The sequence below is a fragment of the Rhinopithecus bieti genome, unplaced genomic scaffold (assembly GCF_001698545.2).
Source record: "Rhinopithecus bieti isolate Rb0 unplaced genomic scaffold, ASM169854v2 scaffold_20891, whole genome shotgun sequence".
Taxonomy (NCBI): Eukaryota; Metazoa; Chordata; class Mammalia; order Primates; family Cercopithecidae; genus Rhinopithecus; species Rhinopithecus bieti.
The window spans coordinates 347,276-371,944 of record NW_016810137.1 but is presented as its reverse complement, the minus strand read 5'-3'; the positions used below and the strand labels follow the sequence as shown (position 1 = coordinate 371,944).

General features: G+C 48.0%; 2 protein-coding genes across 9 annotated transcripts; one reads left to right on the top strand and one right to left on the bottom strand.

The window, feature by feature from the left end:
- Positions 1–283: 283 nt before the first annotated feature.
- On the bottom strand, positions 284–24,669 carry AKIP1 (A-kinase interacting protein 1). 8 transcript variants are annotated; one of them, XR_001889059.1, is made up of 9 exons: positions 24,567–24,666; positions 24,119–24,346; positions 23,261–23,341; positions 20,836–20,940; positions 18,420–18,500; positions 16,265–16,448; positions 4,067–4,290; positions 2,654–2,805; positions 284–1,054 (listed from the first exon to the last, which is right to left on the bottom strand). XR_001889059.1 is itself a non-coding variant. In XM_017891416.1 (7 exons), the coding sequence occupies exons 2-6, from the start codon at positions 24,338–24,340 to the stop codon at positions 16,305–16,307; spliced, it is 633 nt and encodes a 210-aa protein (XP_017746905.1). In that variant the 5' UTR covers positions 24,341–24,346; positions 24,567–24,667; the 3' UTR covers positions 6,688–6,775; positions 16,265–16,304. The 8 variants fall into 8 exon arrangements, 4 of the variants coding, with proteins under 4 accessions (XP_017746905.1, XP_017746904.1, XP_017746907.1 ...); XR_001889058.1 differs by lacking the exon at positions 284–1,054 and having other exon boundaries at positions 1,855–2,805; XR_001889060.1 differs by lacking the exon at positions 284–1,054 and having other exon boundaries at positions 1,855–2,805; positions 24,576–24,665.
- CUNH11orf16 (chromosome unknown C11orf16 homolog) lies at positions 3,173–14,816 on the top strand. Its single transcript, XM_017891414.1, is given in 7 exon segments — positions 3,173–3,329; positions 3,878–4,062; positions 6,679–6,835; positions 9,010–9,244; positions 10,045–10,086; positions 10,089–10,694; positions 14,600–14,816. Coding segments are annotated over 6 exon segments (1,407 nt in total). The 5' UTR covers positions 3,173–3,329; positions 3,878–3,895; the 3' UTR covers positions 14,800–14,816.

The window sequence follows — 24,669 nt, the reverse complement described above, 5'->3', positions numbered from 1 at the left end:
GCAATTCTCTGCCTCAGCCTCCCGAGTAGCTGGAATTACAGGCACCCACCACCATATCTGGCTATTTTTGTTTTTTTATTTTTAGTAGAGATGGGGTTTCATTATGTTGGCCAGGCTGGTCTTGAACTCCTGACCTTGTGATCCACCCGCCTCGGCCTCCCAAAGTACTGGGATTACAGGCATGAGACAGCACTCCCAGTCAAACACATCTTTTTTAGAGATGGGGTCTTGCTATGTTGTCCAGGCTGGTCTCGAACTCCAAGCCTCAAGCAATCCTCCCACCCCTGCCTCCTGAAGTGTTGGGATTACAGGTGTGAGCCACTGTGCCTGGCCACCATTACTGATTATTATCATTATCTTATTTTGTCCATAGCATCACCATTCTCTAGGTTCTCTAAGCTAGAAAACTTGGAGCTGCCAGACCTTTCCTTCATACCTGGGAAGGACAGTCCCTGCCCCGTTTCTTGGGGGGTCTGCCTTCAAAATGTATCTATTTCTGCTTCCATGGCCAGCTTCAGCTCTTCCTTCTCCCTTAACTCCCAAGTCCCATCTGTCCCCAGGCCCAGTCAATGACCCATCACACACTGTCTATCACATTCCTCTCCACTGCTATGCCTCTCTGAAGTCCTCCCCAACTTCCTAACCCAGCTGTTACTTGTTTCTTTATTTCATATAAATATTTCTCTTATGGTTGCTATCCTGCTATCTTTAAACACTTTACACACCTATCTCTGTCTTCTTCAGTAGACTGAAAGCTCCTTGAAGATAATTCATCCAGCCTTATTCATCTTCTATTCCTAGTACCCAGCAAAAAGCCTCGAATCAGGAAGGTGTCGGTGAATATCTGTTGTTATTGTTTTCTTATTCCAATCCCGTCACCTGTGTCTGGGTCATTGGTAGCAGTCTCCTGTCTGGCCTCCTGGGCTGTGTCCTCAACAGGCTCCACCCTCTCTCTGAAAGTATTTCATGTCACTTCGTCGCTTAAACTGCCTGATGACTGCCCTCTGAATGCCATCTTGTTTAAATTTATCAGCGTAGTTTTCAAAGTTCCCTACTGCAAAACAAAGCAGCAAACATAAGAAGTCGTGTTTTCTCACTTCTGCTTGCCAGCAACATTTCACAATGCCCCTGACTCTTACCACCGGCAGCTCTTTCGCTCTTTGAAAAGAAGCTTTGAAGACATGATAGGACAGAGTACACGCCCCTCTCCCTCCTCCACCCTGTCTCATGCCTGAGTCGCTACATTCCTTAAAAGATAAACGACCCGAGTTTTGGCCTTTTCCTACGTGTAAGATAACATCTGATGGGGTTAGCGATGATGCCTTTGTAATCTATAACCAGAATTACTCTCACACCCAAACCCTGATGTGAGTCTGCTTTCATGTGACTTCTAAGCAAGTTCAGGGTGATTTTGCACATGCTGAACCCATTTCCCCCAAACAGAAAATCACTCTTGCGAATGTATCCTTCTATCTTCTCTCTTGCTTCCTACCTAAACTGGAATATTCTCCTTTTCCCCTCCTCCACTGAAATCCCTCTGTCTCATTCAAGAATCCTTCTTTCACTGCCAGAGACTTCATGGGTATTTTTTAACTTATTTTTTATTTGTTGAGACGGAGTCTCTCTCTGTCACCCAGGCTGGAGGGCAATGGCGCAATCTTTGCTCACTGCAACCTCTGACTCCCTGGTTCAAGCAATTCTCCTGCCTCAGCCTCCCAAGTAGGTGGGATTACAGGCATGAGCCACCACGTCCAGCTAATTTTTTGTATTTGTAGTAGAGATGAGGTTTCACCGTGTTAGCCAGGATTGTCTCTATCTCCTGGCCTCGTGATCCACCTGCCTTGGCCTCCCAAACTGCTGGGATTACAGGTGTGAGCCACCGCACCCGGCCATGGGTCTTTCTCAGACTTTAACTTTGTGTGCCAAATAACTTGGCCTCGGTATACAGTCCTGGGCAGCAGTCATTCTCCTGACTATTCTCCTGAAGTGATGCTCTGGAGGGCAGTCATTAGCTAAGAGGCTTTTGGTTGCAAGTAAGAAACAGCCCAATTCAAAGTGACATAATCAATTAGGGGAATTATTGGCTCACACAGCTGAGGCCTAGAGTAGCAGCACTGCCTGCAGGTAGGACTCAATACTGTCACCAATAACCTATTTTCAGCTGGATGTGGGGGTGCATGTCTGGAGTCTGAGCTCCTCGCAAGACTGAGGAAAAAGGATCCGTTGAGTCCAGGAGTTTGAGGCCAGCCTGGGCAACCCTGTTTCAAAACCAACCAACCAACCAACCAACCAACCCTCTATTTCCTGAGGTCTATCCTCTCTTTCTCTGGGAATAGCTTCAGTCTCCCCAAAAGGCTGTCAGAAGCTCTCAGAACAATCAGCTTTCTTGTTCAGGCGTAGAAAGAAAGAGAAAGCCTATATCCCAGGATTCCCAACCAAAGTCTCCAGATTCCTGCTGATTGGAGAGGTTCAGGAACACGCCCTTGCCTAACCAACCCCTGGGGCCAGACGGGGATGGAAGGGGTGACTGACACCACTCTACTCCTGGAGGTGGTACACTGGCCTCCCTATTCCCATGGATCTGCCAACTGTAACAGAACCTGGTAGAAGCGGGGTATGGATGTGGGGGACACCTCCAAACTTGCCTGCATACCAGGAACATAACCAGTGCGCAGTGACTGTCAGAGGTCTCCAAATACGAGCCCCTCCCATGAGCGGAATCTGGACTTCTCTTCCTTTGTTGCCAGTGTCCACATCTCTCACTCCAAATGGTCACAACACCTCTGCTCCTCAACGGAGTCCTACCTGTTACAGACAAACAGGCCCAACCCTTTGGTTATTTTGGTTTAGACTAGGGACAAATTCTACCCTAGAGTCCCCAAGCCACCAGTGGCTCCCCCACCCCTGCCTCTAGTGTGTACAGGGAGGAGGCCCTCAGTTTCGGTGGAGGTGGCTCCTCCCTCACAGGAGTCCCCTGGGATCCTTGAGGGCTTCCCACCACCAGACTCTTCTAGCAGTGGGGCAGCCTGAGTTTTGGAGAACTGAGGCTATGCTGGCTTTTCTCTCTCCCTCCTTCTCCTTTTCTCTCCAGAGGGAAACCTGGAGAACACCCCCTCCCCCATCACTTCCTGCCCCATCCCTGCCTCCAAAGGCCTCCTGTCGGCCTCTCTGCATGCTCAGTGCACTCACTGGCCACAGAGGACAGCGTCCCCAGGCTGCACCCACAGCAACCGGCATGGCAACCAGGAGTCGGTTGTGCTGAGGCCCTGAGCCCCAACTGTCAGAAGGGGCCTGAGGCTGAGGTGGAGGCTGGGAGTTTGGGGCTGTGGGTAAGTCCTTTTGGGGTCAGACCTGTGGACTTAGGCAGGGGCAGACCCTCACAAGGTTTGATCTTGGGCCCTGGTGGCAGCTGTCTCCTCTGAACGGGGCTAGAAAGGGGATAGACGGCTCTGAGAGCTCAGCTCACCTGGGGCCAGAACTAGCCTTGTAGGTGGCCGGGGAGGAGGAAGGAGGAAAAATACCAATGTAAATTGAGCTGCTGAATACGCCAGGTGCCTTCCATGAATTCTATCCTGAGTGTAACTGGAGGGCAGAGGTTAAGTGAGCACACAGCCAGCAGGTTGTGAGGGAGGATTTAAAGCTGGGCTGCTCTAAACTCACAGCTCTTGCTCTTCCAATCCCTCCCGTTTCCTGAGTGGAGGTTCCCAAAGCAGGTGACTCAAGGAGGAAACTGTGAGAGTTTGTGGGAGCAGGTGGGGCCGTGCATGGACTCAACTGTCCCCAGAGTCAGCTAACTGCAGAGCTGAGCCCTGCCTCACCCAGGCGGCCACCGCTGGCTTTAAGCTGCAGCTCAGGTAATGGTGGTGCCTATTCTCAGGTGGATCCTCTGAAGGCCATGGAATCCTCCACGGGGCCCAGGATGCCTTTGCTCAAATACTGCAGCGTGGCCACAAGCCTGAAGGCCCCTGGCTGGGACGGTGCTGCTCCACTGTGGGACCTTTCCTTCACCTACCCCTTTGCCCTCCAAGCACCCTGGCTCACCGGGCACAAGCCCCTCGCAAGGTACCTGTCTCTGCCCCTCTGGAGGAAGTGGGTGCCCCTTTCTTTTTTCCTTTGTTCTTGGCTGTTGGTGGTAGACCTTGGTGGAGAGACTTGCTTCCTGAGAAGGCGGAAAGGGGTCTTCATTGTTTGGCTTATGATTGGTGTATCTGTGTGCGGTCTGTCATTCCAGCCTACACTGTGCTCCCAGAGCCCTCCAGGGTTGATCCGGCTTCAGCAGAGTTGCAGATGCTGCAGTTGGCATGAGTGAGAGAAGGCAGTTAGGGATAGCCAGTTACCAAATTTATAGCTCATTTTACCATCAACAATGAGACTTGGCTGGGTGTGGTGGCTCACGCCTGTAATCCTAGCACTTTGGAAGGCCGAGGCAGTGGATCACTTGAGGTCAGGAGTTCGAGACCAGTCTGACCAACATGGCGAAACCCTGTCTACTAAAAATACAAAAAAAAAAAAATTGGCTGGGCATGGTGGCTCACGCCTGTAATCCGAGCACTTTGGGAGGCCAAGGCGAGTGGATCACCCAAGATCAGGAGTTCGAGATCAGCCTGGCCAAGATGGTGAAACCTTGTCTCAGCTAAAGATATAAAAATTAGCCAGGCATGGTGGCAGGTGCCTGTAATCCCAGCTACTCAGGAGGCTGAGGCAGAGAATTGCTTGAACCCAGAAGGTGGAAAGGTTGCAGTGAGCTGGGATCGTGCCATTGTACTCCATCCAGCCTGGGCAACAGAGTGAGACTCTGTCTCAAAGAAAAAAAAAAAATTAGCTGGGCGTGGTGGCGCATGCCTGTATTCCCAGCTACTTGGGAGGCTGAGGCAGGAGAATTGCTTGAACTCGGGAGGCAGAGGTTGTAGTGAGCCGAGACAGCGCCATTGCACGCGAGCCTAGGGAACAGAGTGAGACTCCGTCTCAAACACAAAACAAAACCAAAAAAAAAAAAAAAAGAGACTTGCTAAGGGGGGGTCTCCAGGTGCCTCTTCAGGTTCCCTCAGTACTCTCAGTACTCCCTCAGTACTCCTCCTCTGTCCAGGATTTTCCTAAATAGGATCCTCAGTCCGCTTTCTAAAGCGTGGATACAAGAGGCTAAAGGCACCACAGCCTATATGCACACAAGGAGCGTGTCAGCTCCAGGGACTCGCATTCCTGCTGCCTGATCCATTCTGCCCACGTTAGGGACATGCCAGCTTGAATGATCCTTAATGGCTCCCTTTCGTGATTCACCCGGTGGACCATCTTGTTCAAAGCTAGAGTTAAGCATTGGACTTTAGATGCCAACAAGCACAGGAGGGAGGCTGAGGGGGGCTGAGGGTAGCTCAGCATGGGCCTGCAGGAGCTCCTCAGCACGAACAGCCTGGGTGCTGTGACGGCATGTTGATGACAGCAGGAGGCAGACAGGCCCCCTTTGCATTCAGCCTTGCCCACAAAGTAAAATGGCTTCTTCAAAAACCCAAACCCTGACTCAACAACTCCCCTAGACCAACTGGCCCTGACCACAACATTATCCGGAACTAGCATCTCCTTTTTCTGTCCCACAACCCCTTAGCTCCTCTGGGTTGTCCCTGCCCAAACACTTCCTCATCCCTCTGACCCCACAGCATCAAGTGGCATTACAATTTCACACCCTTGGTATTACTACCCAAGCTTCCATGTCTCATCCTGGAAACCCACACGCCACCTTAAGATTTACCTTCCTGGCACTATTTTTTTTGTTTTTTTTTGTTTTTTGAGACAGAGTCTTGCTGTGTTGCTCTGTCACTAGGCTGGAGTACAGTGGCGCAATCTTGGCTCACCACATCCTCCGCCTCCCAGGTTCAAGTGATTCTCCCGCCTCAGACTCCTGCGTAGCTGAGATTACAGGCGCCTGCCACCACGCCCAGCTAATTTTTGTATTTTTAGTAGAGATGGGGTTTCACCGTATTGTCCAGATGGTCTTGATCTCTTGACCCCATGATCCACCCACCTCGGCCTCCCAAAGTGCTGGGATTACAGGCGTGAGCCACTGCGTCTGGCCCCTGGTGCTCTTTTTTTTTTTTTCGATAGGGGGTCTCACCTTGTCACCCAGGCTGGAGTGCAGTAGTGTCATTTCAGCCCACTGCAATCTCTACCTCCCAGGTTCAAGCAATCCTCTTACCTCAGCCTCCTGAGTAGCTGGGACCACAGGCTCATACTACCACACCCAGCTAATTTTTTTGTATTTTTGGTAGAGATGGGGTTTCACCATGTTGCCCAGGCTGGTCTTGAATTCCTGAGCTCAAGTGATCCATCCGCGTCAGCCTCTCAAAGTGCTGGGATTACAGGCGAGAGCCACACTTTTCCAGTCTGTTGTCTAGTGTAGGAACAAGCATTAATTAACTTGAATGTATTAAGGCAAATTACCTTTTGGTTGCCTTGAACCAACTCCCAATCCACCAAGGATGGTTCCCTTCACTGTCCTCTCCTACTGCCCCTCCCGGAGGTTTATCTTATCCTTCTGGAAGTCATAGATTGCCACTTTCCATGTGGATTTCTGTTCCACATGCCTTGTGTGCTGTGGTGCACCTCAGATGTACTTGAGAAACATGTTTCTTGATGTGTTTAGGGCTTGTTACTCTCTATCCACTAATTCCATTTGCTTTTTTCCAGGCACACCTCTTCTTGCCCGTGTCTCCACATTGCCGACCCAGCATGGCAAGGGCCTGGCTGGCTGGGAAGAGCTGGAGATGCTGCCAACACATGGGTCCTGGCAAGACAGGAAGCAGATGGCTTTTACTACTGGGCTCAAATAAAGCCTGCTCCTGAGGCAAGTCCCTGACCCCCAGTATCTTCCTGGCATGCTCCTCTGGGTGGCCCTGTCATACCTGACATGCCTTAGCTGTGTGCGTCTAGCAGGCTGGTTTTTTGGATAAGCACAGCTCTCTCATGGCCATGTTGTAGAAGTGAACATGTAATACCACTGAGTGCGTTAGTTTGCTAGGGCTACCTAACAAAGTGCCACAAACAGAGTGGCTTAAACCACAGAAATGTGTCATTTCCCATTTCTGGAGGCTGGAAGTCCAGGGCTTGGCAAGGTTGGTTCCTTCTGAGAGCTGTGAGGAAGAATCATTCCCATGCCCCGCTTCTGGCTTCTCATGGCTTGCTGGCAGGCTTTGGTGTTCCTCAGCTTATAGAGGCATCACCTTGATCTCTGCCTTTACCTTTACGAGGCGTTCTCCCTGAGTGTGTGTCTGCCCACATTTCCCCCTTTATAAGGACATCAATTACACTGGATTAGGCACCTGCCATATTCAGTCCTCATCTTAATTACATTTGCAATGACCCTATTCCCAAATAAGGTCACATTCTGGGGTCTAGGACTTCAACATATGAATTTGGCAGGGGGCAAGGCATGGTGGCTCATGCCTGTAATCCCAGCACTTTGAGAGGTGGTGGTGGGACGACTGCTTGAGGCCAGGAGTTCAAGACCAGCCTGGGCAATATAGCGAGACCCTGTCTCTACAAAAAATTTAAAAATTAATCAGGCATGGTGGCACATGGCTGTAGTCCCAGCCACTTGGGAGGCTGAGGCAGGAGGATCACTTGAGCTCCAAACTGATGGCACCACTGCAATCCAGCCTGTGGGAGGAGGGTGGAGGTGGGGCACGGGACACAATTCAATGCATAACAGAGAAGAAAATGTACTTTAAAAGTACTTTGTTGAGGAAAATTCCGTGTGTTGAATGAACACCAGCCTAAGGGAAAGAGGAATGAGATGTGTTTGCTCACATGCATGGGTGTGTGCTGGTACACAGAGAAGCATACTCCTGCCATGCTGGGGGCCAGGCTTGGCCTGTACTTCAGTGGCTACTCACTTCTTTTTTTTTTTTTTTCTTTTTTTCAGAGTCAAGACTTACTTTGTGAATGTAGATTCATGAAGGGAAGACTAGTGTAAATTCTTTAAAAATATGAATTTCAGAATTTCCAATCAAAAGTCAGTTTTTGGCCTGGTGTGGTGGCTCATGCCTATAATCCCAGCACTTTGGGAAGCCAAGAAGGGTGGATTACCTGAGGTCAGAAGTTTGAGACCAGCCTAGCCAATGTGGTGAAACTTGTCTCTACTAAATATACAAAAATTAGCCGAGCAAGGTGGTGGGCTCCTGTAGTCCCAGCTGCTTGGGAACCTGAGGCAAGAGAATCGCTTGAACCCAGGAGGCGGAGGTTGCAGTAAGCCAAGATCATGCCATTGCACTCTAGCCTGGCTGATGAGTGAAACTCCATCTGGGGTGGGGGGGGGAAGGTCAATTTTCAAGTAATATGTGAATTAAAATGAAATTCTAGCAAAACTTTGCTCCAATATAGTTTCTGTCCAGTGATTTGGTAAAATAATTTATAACCAGTTTATTTCTCTTCTAAATTACAGAGTACTTGAAACAGCCTGTACTTTTAAGTAGCTGCATCACTGTTCTCTCGCTTTTGCTATTCACTTGCTTAGCTAACCCTTTCCTCATCGACTGTAAGGGCGGTGCTGAGGGCAGCTCTGTGGCCACAATCTCTCCTCGCCTACATGAGCCTCACAGGTGAACAACCATCCATCCCTGGTTGGTCCTGGACACAGGACCGGCGCTTCTTGGGGGTGCTGGAAGGAGGGGATTGCATTGAGAAAAGGTCCAGGGAGGACCCAGGTTACTCCTGGCAATTGCAGGTCAAAAATTTGGTAGGAGGAAAGAAAACCAGGCAAAGGAAGGGAATGGAAAGGGAGAGGCAGGAAGTGTTGCCTGAGGAAGAAAGAGATTCAGGGAAGCCCAACCGTGCCACACAGCCTGCCTATCTCAGCTATGACTGGCTTGAAAGAGCATCTGCCTCATCCCTTCTTTAGGTGCCTGTCACTGTTTGGAAGGCAGTCCCTGGGCCTGGTTTGGGGGCATCGTAGGGAACCTGGGTGCTCCCTCTTGTACTTTGTAATGCCGGTTCTTATTCTGAGTGTTTTCTTTCCCACAGCTGGAGAGACAGGGGGTCCTGCTTGTGGAATTTGAGGCTCCTCTTGTCGCAGGCCCAAAGCTGCCAGCCCAGCAGCAGAGAGTGGTCTTAGAAGAGGATGTCATTCCTCTCTCACCATTTGTAGGATACTTACTGAGACCAGGGGACAAGGTGCTGGCACTCTGGGAGCCAGGACAACAGCAGTATGGCCCTGGCACTGTTCTTTTGGGCTTGGAGATGAGAGATCCCTGGAGAGGTAAGAGAAGCTGCTCTGACTCATCAGTCCCCAGAAGGAGCCAGGCTATAATCAGGCCAGAGGAGAGAGCCAAAGGTACGTCTACAGCTTAGGAGTTTCTAAGGCATTAAGAAGAGAATTTTTACCCCCTTGCCTGCTGCTTAATCTTGAGGCAGCAACAGATGCCTCAAGATGCACACTGTATCTTTCAGATTATATAATAAAAAAAATTGTAATCAGGGCAAGTGGCCTAAAACTCTATCTCTATGTTGGTCAGCTAAACCATGGTTTAGCTACTCACGACTCAGCTCTCACCAGGTCCTCCAGGGACCGGACAGTCATCTTCTGCACGGTCAGTCAGCACCACTGTAATTCAGAGAATGACAGAATGAGGCTTCTACTGAGAATGCATTTTGGTTTTGACAAGAAAAGTGAGCCCCTGCAGGCCACTGTAGTCCAGGAAGCAGGGAGGCTCAGGCAAGTCCTCGGGAAGTGGAGGTAACTATGATGCAGGTGAAGGATGTTCCTGGCAGGCTCTCCACGGAGAGGTGCATGTGAGGAGCCAGGCAGCCAGAGTACAGGGGCTGGGCTGAAGCTCTGCCTTTGCCTGTGTGGATAGGAGAGGCTTTATCCCACGATTAGGAAGTGGAAGCTACTTGGGAGGCTGAGGCAGGAGAAGGGCTTGAGCCTGGGAGGTTGAGGCTGCAGTGAGCTATCACTGTGCCACTGCACTCCAGCCTGAGCCAGACCCTGTCTCAAAAAAAAAAAAAAAAAAGGTAATTGATAATTATAACAAAATTTTGCCATTTTTTGTTATGTAGCATCAAAGGAAGAAGAAATCACTGTTCATTTCTGGAATGGCAAAGCGCTAAAGTGCCCCTAGGTGGGGTCCAGTCGGTGTCCCTGGCCATCTGGAAGAAGGCTGTGGAGAGGCTCCACAAGTCTTTCACCAGGGAGCACCCCAGGCCCCTTCACTGGGCTCCATGCTGCTCTCTGCTGGGGCCAATCACTGGGCGCATCACTAACGAGCTTCCTCCGGGCGCTCCATTCCTGTGCCCTCTCTGCCACCCTCATGCCTGCTGCCAGCTGCTGTGCCAGGGCTGCCTCTGTGGCTGCCCCCCATGTGGCACCACTTGGTGGCCTCTAACCAAGACCTCAGAAGTCACAGCCAGAGAACTTCCAGAGTTGGAGCCCCCAGCACAGCTTTTGCCCCTGGAAGGTCCTAAAGAGGAAAAAGTAGCAACATACGCTCCCCTGGCTGTTTCTTCCTCCTCCTCCTCCTCCTCCTCCCGTGAATAAGACAATGTGGAGAATGATCTGGAGATGGGCCCTCCCCAGAGACTGATGGTAAACAGTGCAGTCAACACAGATCCCATCCTTCTTGAGACTCCTTTGAGGCAGAGTGGCCTCTGCCAGCCTGAGTGGAGGTATTGGAGGAGAAACGGGCCTGAGCCACGCCCTGGGAAGCCAGGTATGCCAGGGGAGTAGACTTGCCTTCTAAGGCAGGGGCTGGGGCCCCGGCTCCCTTCCCTCCCACATGTCCCTTAGGAATCTGATGCACGTGTCCACTCTGTTGGGACTACAGTAATCCTTGGGAGTCTGGTCATGCTGAAGAGGCGGCTGTGGGAAAAGGGAAATAGCAGGTTTCCATTTCAGCTATGAGGCCCACAGGAGCAGAAGGATGAAATGATCTTTGTGCTAAGGTTGCATCCCTATTTAATACCTGCCTTTTTCTTTCTTCACTAGTCTCTACTGACAGGGCACTGCCATTGTCTGTTTTTAGCCCCCTCCTGTTTTCTTGGAGGCCTTGGTTTTTCTCTAGATGAACAGTACAAATGCCTCCAAGTGTTGATGAGAGTTGATGCACTGAAGCACAGAAACTGGTCTTAAGCATTGGTCATGAGGCCCCACTCTCCTGCTGGAGGCCCCACTCTCCTCAGTAAGTGAGCGGGGAGGACCTGGGCACTGTAATGTGCTTCTTATCCCTCATGGCCAACAGGAAAGCCGTGTCCTGTTGCTGCTGGCAGTCTGCAGCCAGCCCCACACTGCATCACCTCCAGCTGAGAACTGTGTGGCGGGCCCTGCTAGGTTCGGGGAGCCCGTTCTATCTAAATTCCCAGTGGAGCCCGGAAAGAGCAGAAGCCTGTCAGAGCTGTGTGAAGGAGGTGGCCCTTGACAAGATTCTGGGGGTCACTGAACATATCTGGGGCAGGGAGGCTGTGAGGTGAAGGAACACCAGTGCTAAGGGCTTAGATCTCTAGGCACTGCCCACACTGGGACCCACTAGGGTTCCCTGGTTGAAACCATAGCCCTATTTCTAGCACAGTCACTGAGCCAGAAGGACTGCTTAGCCCATGAGAGTTTGTTGTTGTTGTTGTTGTTTTTGAGACAGTCTCACTCTGTTGCCCAGGCAGGAGTGCAGTGGCATGATTTTGGCTCACTGCAACCTCTGCCTCCCAGGTTTGAGTGATTCTCACGCCTCAGCCTCCCCAGTAGCTGGGATTATAGGTGCATGCCTCCATGCCTGGCTAACTTTTGTATTTTCAGTGGAGATGGGGTTTCGCCATGTTGGCCAGGCAGGTCTCGAACCCCTGGCCCAAGTGATCTGCCTGCCTCGGCCTCCCAAAGTGCTGGGATTACAGGCATGAACCATCAAGCTGGCACCAATGAAGATTTCAATCTTGCCCCAGGGGTAACGACTTTATTAGTGTTCGGTTCCAGAAAGTTGAGAAATTGTTTGCAAATGAGAAGCTTTCCTGGTGGGTGACTCCTCTGAACCCCTGGGCTTTGGGAGGGGAGGGGTATGTCTGCTGCACTTGGATTTTATATGAGGATTTTCCCCCTATATCTCAGAGACCCAGCTGTGCTCTTCCTCCACTCTCCAGGAAGAAACTTTATATTGAAAATATAAAATGGGGAGGTGGGTCCCAGGCTTCTGTGAAATGGGTTACTCCAATCTTGCAATGGCAAGCCTTGGCAGCAGCCACTCAGAAATGGTGATTTCGCCGGGTGCAGTGGCTCACCCAGCACTTTGGGAGGCCAAAGCGGGGGCGGATCACTTGCAGTCAGGGGTTTGAGACTAGCCTGACCAACAAAGTGAAACCCTGTCTCTATTAAAAATACAAAAATTAGCCAGGCGTTGTGATGCACGTCTGTAATCCCAGCTAGTTGGGAGGCTGAGGTACCAGAATCAGTTGAACCCTGGAGGCAGAGGTTCCAGTGAGCCACTACATTCTAGCCTGGGTGGACACAGTGAGACTCTGTCTCCAAAAAAGAAAGAAAGAAATGCCAGTTTCTTTCTCCATTTGAAAGAAATGCAGCTATGGAGAATTTAGCATGAAAACACTAGAGTTTGGCAGCATTTTCTTTATATTATCACTTGTAGAGAGGGCATAAAGAAAATGGTACCAAACTCTAGCGTTTTCATGCTAAATTTTCCATAGCTCCCAATGTCTCTTGCTCCAGCAGAGCCTGGAGAAAGAAAAGCTGTACCTACCCAACAGAAAAGGGTCTGTGGGGAGCAACTGAGACAATACCAAGCCCAGCATAGGGGAGAGGGACAACCAGAGGGGCCACGGGCGCCAGACATGCCCTAGGTACCACATCTGTGTTCGTATTGCTGTGGCTTGCTCCATAGCAATCTCTAGAAGGGTTCCAAACCTGATTAAGTCCAAACAAATTTCCCCTGGCCCTAAGTTTACACAGCTCTTACTGCTACTGCCCAAAGCCACTTACACCTACAGTCTCTCTCCATCACCACATTTAAACAGATCCACTCCAAAGTTATTTTCTCCCCTGAAATAAATTCTAATAATCAACTATAAAGAAGAGAACTATAGTATCTTCAGGTAGTTGGCTCAGCTTTCCCATTAAATACTGGATCTTGTGTTATGCTCTAGGGAGAGTTCCTGGGGCTGACCCGTGAGCATTGTCAGCATGTTCCCAAATACATGGAGAGCATGCCTGAGAGGGGGTGTGGAGACATGGCCATCCCCAGCCCTCACCACACATGTGGTCACAGCTCACTAGTTAAGAGAAGAACAGAAAATCACATGTAGGTCAGGGCTGAAACAAGGCAAACACCAGCGCTTTGCTTTTCTCCCCTCCAGGTTTTGTATCTTTTAAAGGAAATATGCTGTTTTGCTTCTCCTAAACATGCTTGATGTTTAATCAGTTCCTGCTCTCAGGACTTGATATCCGTTCTGTCGAGTGCTGATGCTCAACACTCAATTTTGAGCTTTGCCTCTCACAAAAGCTCTTGCATAGGTTTCTCTTTCCTCCACACTTTCCCTTACTTTCAGTTACAGGCAGTGAGAGGTTACAGTTAGATGCTAACAGTCCTAGGGAGGCCAGATTGTCAGTTGCTGGCAGGGAGGTGCTTTCTGCCTCCTTTGCTTATAATTGAAACAGGATTTAATCTGTAGTTGTAAAAGAAACATAAAAAACATTCCTTCCCTTTTAGATTGGTCTATTCCTCAGGAAGTCACATCTCCCATTATTTTTGTTTTGCCCCAATATTTTTTTTTTTTTAATTTTTAGAGACAAAGTCTCACTATGTCACCCAGGCTGGAGTGCAGTGGCACGATCATAGCTCAAACTCCTGGGCTCAAGCAATCCTCCCGCCTCAGCCTCCCAAATAGTTGAGACTACAGGTGTGCACCAAAGCACCCAGTTCAATTTCTTAAAACTTGTTTTTCCATCAGCTTGTAGTCTCTTCTTTGTGGTCCATGTTATCAGTGATCAGTGAAGGTGTCGAAGCTCCTTTAACTGGTGGCAGTCAGTTACCTTTACTTGCCCTAATGGCAGTTTAGAAAACACATCCAATAACTTCTTCACTACTCCAAATCTTGGGTATCAGGTAATGTTTCCCAAAAGCATAAGGGCCAGAAATGATAAAAATTTTTTTCTCTAAAAATAGAAAACATTACATGGACACATTGCATGATGGTAAAATAGGCCAAGTGTAGTGGCTTACACCTGTAATCGCAACACTTTGGGAGGCTGAGGCTGGAGGATCGCTTGAGCCCAGGAGTTCAAGACCAGCTGGGCAACATAGTGAGACCCTGTTCCTACAAAAAACTAAAAAATTAGCTGAGCATGGTGGTGTGCGCTCGTGGTCCCAGCTACTGGGGGCTGTAGTGAAGAGCGGGTGGCAGGTGGGAGGATGGCTTGAGCCCGGGTGGTCGAGGCTGCTGTGAGCTATGATCATGCCACTGCATTCCAGCCTGGGCGATATAGCAAGACCCTGTCTCAAATACATAATAAATGAAAACAATGCTGTGGGCTTACAGATACTTCAGTGCTCCTTGTTTTAGTTGTACTTATCCCATCAAAATGGTGGCATATTCAACCTAAGTAATTGACTTTTGGGTTTAGGAACAAGATATTCCAACATCTGGAAAGAAGAAAAGGATCACAAACAGCAGAGAGCACAAACTGTAGTAGTGGGGACTACCACAGAGCTGGTCTTGAAGGCAACCAACACGAAGCCACTGCAGACCCCACCAGGGGAAGCTGAACACAGAAAGCAGAGTCAGAGCCTTGCAATAGGTCCGTGGAACAAGAATTCCCCTTAGACTAAGAGCCCTGAGGATCTAGGTAAAGCAGAATGGCTGGAAAGGGGCTTCCTAAGGACTTCTCACATGGGTCTTAGACCTTTTGGGTCACATCCCCTTTGAGAACAGTAAAACCTATGACCCCTTGTCCCAGAAAAATGCACATACCCTCAATTTTGCATGTAATTTCAGAAGGCTTATGGAACCTATGAATTTAATCACAGGCTTCTTGGGGGTGCAGGGATCCCCATTTAAATGGCCCTCTGTTCTATAGTATTGGGTAGGGGTCTGCTTTATTAGGCCCTCTGAATATGGAGTCTATTCCTCACTAAGAATGGTAATATAGCTCTACTTAAAACTTCATTTCCATCATATAAAATACTAGCACCTTTCCCAAGGAAAGGTGGAAAGGTTTGTGTTCAAAATGAGAGAACCAGGCAATGAAACTGGGAGATGTCACAGTACTGCTGTGGCAGCTTCAAGACATTTGGGACACAGCAATGATTTTTTTTTTTTTGAGACAGGATCTCACTCTGTCACTCAGGCTGGAACACAGTGGCGTAATCATGGCTCACTACAGCCTTGAACTCCTGGGCTGAAGTGAGCCTCCCATCTGAGTCTCCTGAGTAGCTAGGCACATGCCACCACACCTGACTAAACTTTTTACTTTTTGTAGAGATAGGGTCTCACTGTGTTGCCCAGGCTGGTCTTGATTACTGGGCTCAAGTGATTCTCCTGCCTTAACTTCCCAAAACGTTGGGATTACAGGTATGAGCCACCACACTCAGCACATCAATGACTTTTTAAAATCAGTGACTTTTGATTCTTAAAATTATAGTCAGCATAACAATCTATGGATTTTTTCCCCTTTTATAGGTAAAGAATAAACATGTATAACTTGAGGAGAGTTATACAGAGTGGCTGACAAGGCCTTCAACGGAAGGAGGCAGAGGACAGGCCACAGGTAACAGTCAAATAACCAGCAGTATCTCCACCCCACGAAGACCTCCCTGCAGACAAGCAGCAGGAAGGCACCTGTTGTGAGGGACATAGGAGTGTGGGGGTCCTTCCCTGGGGGTCCCTGCCAGGGCCCTGGTGAGACTGCTTTAAGATGCCTCTTCCATGGAAGAGAGGGTCAGCCTGCTTTGGGCAAACGTGTCCACAGCCACTCTGCCACCTTTCCATAAAGCCTACAGTTGTACATGAGTGACATTCTGTTTTACCTTTTAATAAAAATGAATTCTCTTCATTTCCAGTCTCTTTATTATCATAATTAACCTCTACTTGGAAAGCAAGCAGTAAAACCTGTTCAGAGAGTGAATCATATTACTTTCAGGCAAACAAGCATGGAGGACTTCTACACCCCAAGTTACAAAAGGCACTGAAAGAGACAGACCCCAGCTCCTGGGAAGGCTGACCCAGTCAGCATTAAAAACAGGATTAATGTAGAGCTATCAAGAGAATCATATAGTGGCTTTATTCTTACTATTTAAAAAAAGGTGATGTGAAGGCAGTGATGGACGACATCACACAGGGAAGACCAGGTCCACACTTTGTCCAGAATCAACTGCTACCACATGAGTCTTCTTGGTTAAGTCATTTGAGCCCACAGTGACAGAATAGGTCCCTGGATATACTTCTATGTAGAGGTCCTTAGAGATGTTCTCAGCCTAGAAGGAAAAGAGGATATTAGCAGTTTAGAAATTTTATACCCCACTGCCACCATGGCCCCCCAGCAGGCTACCTGTGCATGCAGAGGTGTGATGGAATGAAGTGCTAATGTGGGAGACAGGTCCTGCTTTCAAGGGCTCAGCCTGCTCACATACAACACTGTCATTTTGGTAGGTCTCAGCCCTTCCTTATTTCTAGAACTGTGATAATACCTCAAAATAAGCATGCTGAAAATGCTCTGTAAATGCTAAAGTGTTACAGGAACATGAAGGATTATAAAAAGAACACTCTACTTGGAGTTAGGCAGAGGGAAAGGCTAGAGGCCACTGTTTTGGGGATCAGAAGTAGACAGTGGCACTTAGCACAGATGAGCAGTAATGGCAAGGTAATTGGGAGTGATGAGAGCCATTCTTTTAAACTGTGCTTTGCTAACTTCACTATTAGGAAGATAATAGGCATTTCTTTTGTCCTAAAGCTCAGAACAATTTGAGTGGATTCCATTTTGTCACTGAAGCAGCAATTCAGCAGGCTGACAAAACTCTCCCTTGGAGGACTGGTTCTCCCAGAGTACAAAACATTGGAAGCCAGAGTTAATGGAAAGATTTTTATTTAGAGCCAAACTGAGTACAATCAGTCTTCCAAGGGTAGACTTCACTCATGGCTGGGAGGCAGGTTACATCAGGTGTGCAGACAGAGGATGGGTCTCGGTTCAAATAACAAAAGGACAAAGTCACAAACCAGAAAAGAGCCTGTAATTAAGGGCCAGATTGACAGCTGGGATGCCATTACATGTTTGCTTAATGCTGAGAAGGGGCCACAGGCAAAAGCTGTCGATTCCACTACCACACACAGGAAAAGCCAAACTACTGACCAGCAAATTGCACTCAGAGGAATAAATGATCATGTTTACATTTTTATGAAATTTCCTCTATTCCTCCTACCTTGCAGATGGATTTGAAGCCAATTTTTTCCAAAGCTGTTTAATGTTGCATTCTTGCATGCCTGTCCAGTTACTGTAAAATTGGAAGTCTATAATCCTTTAACTGATGTAAATGTCTATAACAATCTCATTAACTATTTATTGGTTGTCAATCATGTAAATAGAAGTCACTTTTAGAAAATATGGTTGTATCAGAGTTGCAGAAAGCCAAGGATGCTTCATTTGCACACAAGGAGACATAGAGGTAAGGTTGGCATGTGGCTATAGAACTCCAACACTGTGGAACATCAGTATTACCAAAAGTCAGCAAGTGTTGAGAGGCGTCTAAGACTTAACTTATATTTGTACTAGAAACAGAATATTCTGAATTGTTAATAACTCTAGTACACTCCAAATCCTGACTAGTAGCAAACTGTACACAAACAAAAAGTAAGAAATGTATTGCGGCACCATGCTGAATGAAGTTCCTTTCCTCAGAATTCTAGCCCTTCCAAGTTCCAAAAAGGATCCCCTGGCTTCATGAACTAATGAGTACTTTATCCTAAAATGAAAACTCATCATATGTTTTTACAGAGAAACATTTGTGGAAAATGAGAACAAATGCCTTCAAATGTTGTGTAACCTGATCTCACCAAATGTGTATGTTTCAGAATTTCAGCAATGGTTTTCACTTTGTTAGCAGGAGGATCGTGCCCCTCCTGCTGCTTGAACAGATGGTGGAATTCCAACAGGACCCAGTGCCAGCCCAGCTGAGCTGTAGGAACTGAGATGTGAATACTTCACATTCTTTCCAACCACAACTATGAGTTCAGGCACAAAGAGTATCCCTGAAGCTTCGAGTGAAGGAAGAATACCAAGAAAACCCAATTTTACACTGAACCAAAATTTTGTGCACCCTTCTTAAGTGTAAGAACATCTCAACTTAAAAATACTATAGACCCAATTCAAATAGCCCTCTAAGAACCATGTCAACTGGTTCATGGAGTTGTAACAGTGGTGAAACCCAGTGCGTAAGCAGTTCTGTACTCACAGGCTGGGATGCCTCTGGAGCATACTCTGATATTTGATAGATGCCTCCAGGACCAAGGGATGTCTTTTTTCCATCTTTTCTCTGAAGAGACAAGTAGAACACTGAATTGTGCCCAAACTTTGACTTTTGGATTGTAAAGAGAAGTTTTCTTCTACCTTATGAGGAGTTAGTAATTGTTCTGTCAGCTTTTTCTAAGTTGTCATCTAAGTCATCAAGGCATTTTTAAGTGAATTCTATAAGGTATTTTTAGTCAGATGTTTATTATAATTTTCATTCTTACATGGGCTTTGGAATCAGACACACCTGAGTTTAAGTCCTATCTCTGCTATTTACTAAGAGAGATTAACTTCTTTTGAGCCTTGGTTTTCCAGTCTATAACATGGGACTCTTGGATTGCAGGGAAAATTTAAAATGCAAAAGTGACACTTAGGCTCTCAATACATTCTCTTCTGTGCTTCTTCTAGGAGTAGGGGTGGTCCTAGAAGGCAACAGGCTGACTGATAAAGCCAATTTCCCATAGAGGGAACTTACATTTTAAAAGGAGAGTTGGGAATGACTCTTCCCCACATGTACCTAAGTGCACCCTTTAGGGTCAGGTGCACTTAGGTGAGAGTTCAGGCTAGGCCAGAAAAGGGGGCTCAGGACTCAAGCTCTGGCACCACTACTCACCTCCCAGGCCAGGGGAGGCGTGTGGGAGGTGCTTCAAGTGTATACTCAGCCCTTGCTCATGTCCCTGTGTCCACTCTCCCATCTTGTCCTAAACTTCCTCCCTCTAACACCCCAAAATGGCTGACAGACCAAAGAAGTCAAGAATCCAACTTAGACTCCAGAATCGACTCTGGACTTCAGTTTGCTATCTTTGAGTACAAGCAGGTAGTTTAAAACAAAAGCAAAAATCTAGTCTCCTCAGAAACCACCACCACCACCTCCTCCTTTGAATCAGTTCAATAAACAGAATCTTTGGCTTCCCCAGAATGACATGTGGTAAAAGGTAAGTTTGTAGTGAGGGGCCCGTAATTGTTACTACCTTTACAAAAAAGTATTTTGTTAAACGAGACCCCCGTCAGCACACTTCCCTTGTACTTTCTTTTTAAAAATTATGAAAGACATGGGCCAGGCATGGTGGCTGATGCCTGTAATCCCAGCACTTTGGGAGGCTGAGGCAGGCAGATCACCTGAGATCAAGAGTTCGAGACCAGCCTGGCCAACACAGTGAAACTCTGTGTCTATTAAAAATACAAAAATGGGCCAGACGTGGTGGCTCATGCCTGTAATCCCAGCACCTTTGGGAGGCCGAGGTGGGCAGATCACAAGGTCAGGAGATCAAGACCATCCTGGCTAACACGGTGGAAGCCTGTCTCCACTAAAAATACAAAAAATTAGCCGGGCATGGTGGCGGGCACCTGTAGTCCCAGCTACTCGGGAGGCTGAGGCAGGAGAATGGCATGAACCCGGGAGGCGGAGCTTGCAGTGAACCGAGATTGCGCCACTGCACTCCAGCCTGGGCAACAGAGTGAGACTCCGTCTCAACAACAAAAAAAGAAAAATACAAAAATTAGCTGGGCGTGGTGGCAGGTGCCCATAGTCCCAGCTACTTGGGAGGCTGAGGCAGGAGAATTGTCTGAACCTGGGAGGCAGAGGTTGCAGTGAGCCACGATTGTACCACTGCACTCCATGTTGGGTGACAGTGAGACTCCTTCTAAAAAAAAAAAAGAAAATAAAAAATTACCAAAGACATGACAGTTATCACCTTACAGTAAAAAATGTAATTATTAAAAATCTTTTCCCCCAGCCTGGGCAACATGGCAAAACCCCGTCTCTATTAAAAACATTAAAAATTAGCTGGGTGTGGTGGCATGCACCTGTAGTCCCAGCTACTTGGGAGGCTGAGGTGGGAGGATCACCTGAGCCCAGGAAGTCAAGGCTGTAGTAAGCCATGATTGCTCCACTGCACTCTAGCCTGGGTGACAGAGTAAGACCCTGTCTCCAAAAAAAAAATCCTATCCCTAGATGTAGAAGAGGATATTTGGAGCTCTTTTTTTAAAAAAAATACAGAAAGGGTCTATGTTGCCCAGAATAGAGTGCAGGGGATAGTCACAGGGCCGATCATTGCATGCAACATGTTCCAGGCTTGGAAGCTCTTTTCTTTAAACCTGGCCGAGAATCCCATGGCCCAGGACTGCAGGTTCACCTAAAGATCCTACAGTAGCAACAATCTTATATTTTTGACAACCTCCTATTTCATGTTCATTGCTGTAAGTTCTCTAAGGTTATGAATTTATACATTTCTGTTAAGCCCTGTAATGCCAAGTCACACTGGCATCCAGTAACACAAAGTCTAGCAGGGGCTCTTGAATATAGGGTGTCATATCTTGGTAGACTGAAGGCATGGTGCCGGACAGTTGAGTACACTTACCTGACCATTCCCTATGTCCGAGCACATGTGCAGCTTCGACTTGCCTCTGTGATAACGATAGACATGGGTTGCCCCTCCTTCCTCTGGCACAGATGAATAATATTTCTAGAGAAGTAATGTCAAAGATGTTAGCTAACCAAATTGTCTTGTCAAATTTTCAAAAAACCCTGATATTTGGGCAGAGTACTATTAAGGAGGGAGGCAAGAGAGCAAAGGTGAATTACCTGCCCTCTTGACAGGCCTCTGAAGTCATGCAACAAACCTTAGCCCACCCAAAGTGGCTGCAGAGAAAGAAATGCATTTGGCATCCTCGTGCTGCCACCTGCTGCCTCTGTAGGGCAAGAACGCTGGCTAACTAAGGTGGACAGGACCATGCTCTCTGCCAGGTTAAACAAATTTCACATCTTTGCCCCATGTCCAATGCACATATCCTTTCATTTCCTCCCCTAAAAAATGTGGATGAACAGTTCCACGTTTATTGTCTTAAGTCTCAGACAAGGACACAGGAAGAGACAGGTACATTTTCTTGAAATTTAGAAACACAGCAGGAAATGAAACATAAACCCAAGAGCTCTGCAGCCCCTTTCTCTGTGCTTCCCATGCGCAGAGGAGTGGAGGGAGAAGTCTCTAATCTATGAAGAATCTTCCAAAAGATTGGAAAACAGTTACATTTCTCTTGTCTGCTTCCTTCCTCCCCCTCAAAGTTAGCCTTAGACTTGCCCTTGATAATGACTAATGATGAGGACATCACAGCCCTGCTTGTTTTGAACACAGGGTAGGGACACTGTCTAAAACACATGTGACCAGAAGAATGAGAAGCTGGGGAAAGCACTTGAGGACACAGACCAAAAGATGTGTTTTAGTAGCTACTTCAAACTGTGGAGGCAAACCTAGTACACAATTCTTAATTCTATCTCTAGAAAGCCAAGGGGTTCTGAGGCTCCATTTCATAACAGAGACTTGAACTGAAGCATGAACAGAAAACCAAAATGAACAACATCAATTTGCTAAACCTTAAACCAAAGACAAATATTATTGCTTTTACTGAACCATGAACCAAGTGTTTAATCACTTTACAGTAGAGATGAAGCTATTGATTTTTCTAAAACCACTGAACAATACAAATAAGATAAAAACATTCCCTGAACTATTCCTCACTGGTTGGAGTCCTATTCTTGGAGTCAGGGATTCTTACAAAAGATGTAGAAAGATTAGTTTTTTGAGATCTTAACATATGAAACTGAAAAGCACGGCAGAAACAAGGTATTCTCTTCCATCTCCCTTGTGGATCAGCCTCCTTATAACCATGTAGGACTCACGAAGTGTTAAGGCTGCATGAGGCCAGAGTCTGCTGTAATTCCTAGAAGACAGCACCTTCCATGCAGGTAATCTCCTTGAATGTTTTCTGGCCTGCCTTCAACCTTCCCCGAGTATCGAAAGATGATTTGGCTGGTTATGGTGGCTCATGCCTGTAATCCCAACACTTTGGGAGGCCAAGGTGTGCAGATCACTTGAGGACAGGGGTTCGAGAGCAGCCTGGCCAACATGGTGAAGCCCTGTCTCTACTAAAAATACAAAAATTAGCCAGGCATGGTGGCACACGCCTGTAGTCCCAGCTACTGGGGAAGCTGAGGCAGGAAAATTGCTTGAACCAGGAGGCCAGGAGGCAGGGGTTGCAGTAAGCCAAGACTGAGCCACTGCACTCCAGCCTGGGTGACGCAGTGAGACTGTCTCAATTTAAAAAAAAAAAAAAAAAAAAAAAAAAAGGCCGGGCGCGGTGGCTCACAACTGTAATCCCAGCACTTTGGGAGGCCGAGGCGGGCAGATCATGAGGTCAGGAGATCGAGACCATCCTGGCTAACACAGTGAAACCTCGTCTCTACTAAAAATTACAAAAAAAAAAAAATTTGCTGGACATAGTGGCAGGCACCTGTAGTCCCAGCTACTATAAGGGTAAGGCAGGAGAATGGCATGAACCCAGGAGGTGGAGCTTGAAGTGAGCCGAGACTGCGCCACTGCACTCCAGCCTGGGTGACAGAGCAAGACTCTGTCTCAAAAAAAAAAAATAAAATTAAATTAAAATAAACAAATAAATAAACCCTAATATTTAACTTACTTGCTATGGAATTCAGCAAATAAGCTATTTTTCCCCCCACTAGACTGAAAGATCACTGAGGGCAGAAGACCTTTTTTGACTTTTCATAGCTATATTGTCAACTACAGAGTTAGGCATTCAATAAACATTTGTTGAGTGAATTCTAACTTGGATTTACCCCCTGGTTTAAGTCCTTGACTGTTTACAGTCTGACCATGAAGGCTGGGCAGGAGAAACAGGTAGTCTCCAGATTCTCCCTAAATTCCAGAAAGATCCCCATTGTGGCTATCAGCAGGTGATGGGACATAGCTTTGGTTCACACCAACTTACCCCACACTGACTTGAAGTATAGTCCATGAATTCAGCCATTGTTCTGAAGGAAGCACTAAGGGTTGGGGGTCTCTCTTCTCTCTATGTGAATAAATGGCACGTCACAGGTTAGATCTAGGATTCCCTACAGGAGAATAAAGCCATTTCGGAAATAGCCTCCTTTTTACTTTTCGAAAGGCTCTGCAAGTTTATGTTAGAAAGAACGATGTTACTGAGAAAGAATTCCAACTCTAAAAGATAGACATGCAATTTATCCAGGACCTAAGAGATAGGTTTGCAGGCTTTCCAGGCTTTCCTCCATTATCAGATGACAGCTGTAAGAAATTTTTTTTTTTTTTTTTTTGAGACGGAGGTTTTGCTCTTGTTGCCCAGGCTGGAGTGCAATGGCTAAACCTCTGCCTTCCGGATTCAAGCGATTCTCCTGCCTCAGCCTGCCTAGTACCTGGGATTACAGGAATGCGCCATCATGCCCGGCTAATTTTGTATTTTTAGTAGAGACGGGGTTTCTCCACGTTGGTCAGGCGGTCTCGAACCCCCGACCTCAGGTGATCCGCCGCCTCGGCCTCCCAAAGTTCTGGGATTACAGGCGTGAGCCACCGCGCCCGGCCTTTTTTTTTTTTTTTTTTTTTTTTTAAGTAACCAACCAGGGTTGAACACTACCGTTATTCTACAGCTACCCAACAAGAACCTGTCAAATGTAAAGAGTTTTGAAACGACTTTTCCATTCATTGTCCTGATCCTTTCCAGCTTCCGCTAAGGGGAGGTTTCCTCAGCTGCTTCTGCGCTGCGCGCCCCTGGCTCCCAGCGGGCTACCGCGGTGCGAATGACTGGGGCGGTCCCCGGCACGGCGACCCTCACCTCTCCCGGGAAAACGCGCTGCGGGCCGGCTGCCGGCTGTCTCTCTAGGTGGGGCGCCTCCCGGGCAAGGACCCCCATGCAGCCTTTGGGACGCTCCAGGGCATGCCAGTCCACCGCCCTCCTCTTGGCCCGCTCCAGCACTTCTAGAGCCAGCCTTGCTGAGCGCTGCAGGGAACGTCGGTCCACCCCATTCAGCGCTGCGGCCGCCAAACAGTTGTCCATGGCTCCCTGAGTGGGCACATAACGTACAAACGCCGGCGGGTCAGCTGGGCCGCCGCAACCCTGCTCCAAATCCGGGTGGGAGCCCCAGCCTCGACCTCCCTGGAGACCACCGCTCCTGGTCCGCCCCCATCGCAAACTCCAGCTGGAGCCTAGCCCGGACGAGGCCTAGCGCGCCCACCCCTTCCATTTCCATCTGCCTCTTCCGCTACTTAGGGAAGCCCCTCACCCGGCTCACTCGTCAAGGCGCATGCGCGCAGCGCTATCCCAGGAAGCGGGACCAGGCCTGTTGTTCCCGGCGGCGCCGGCGCAGTAGCGGAAGGCGGGAGAGG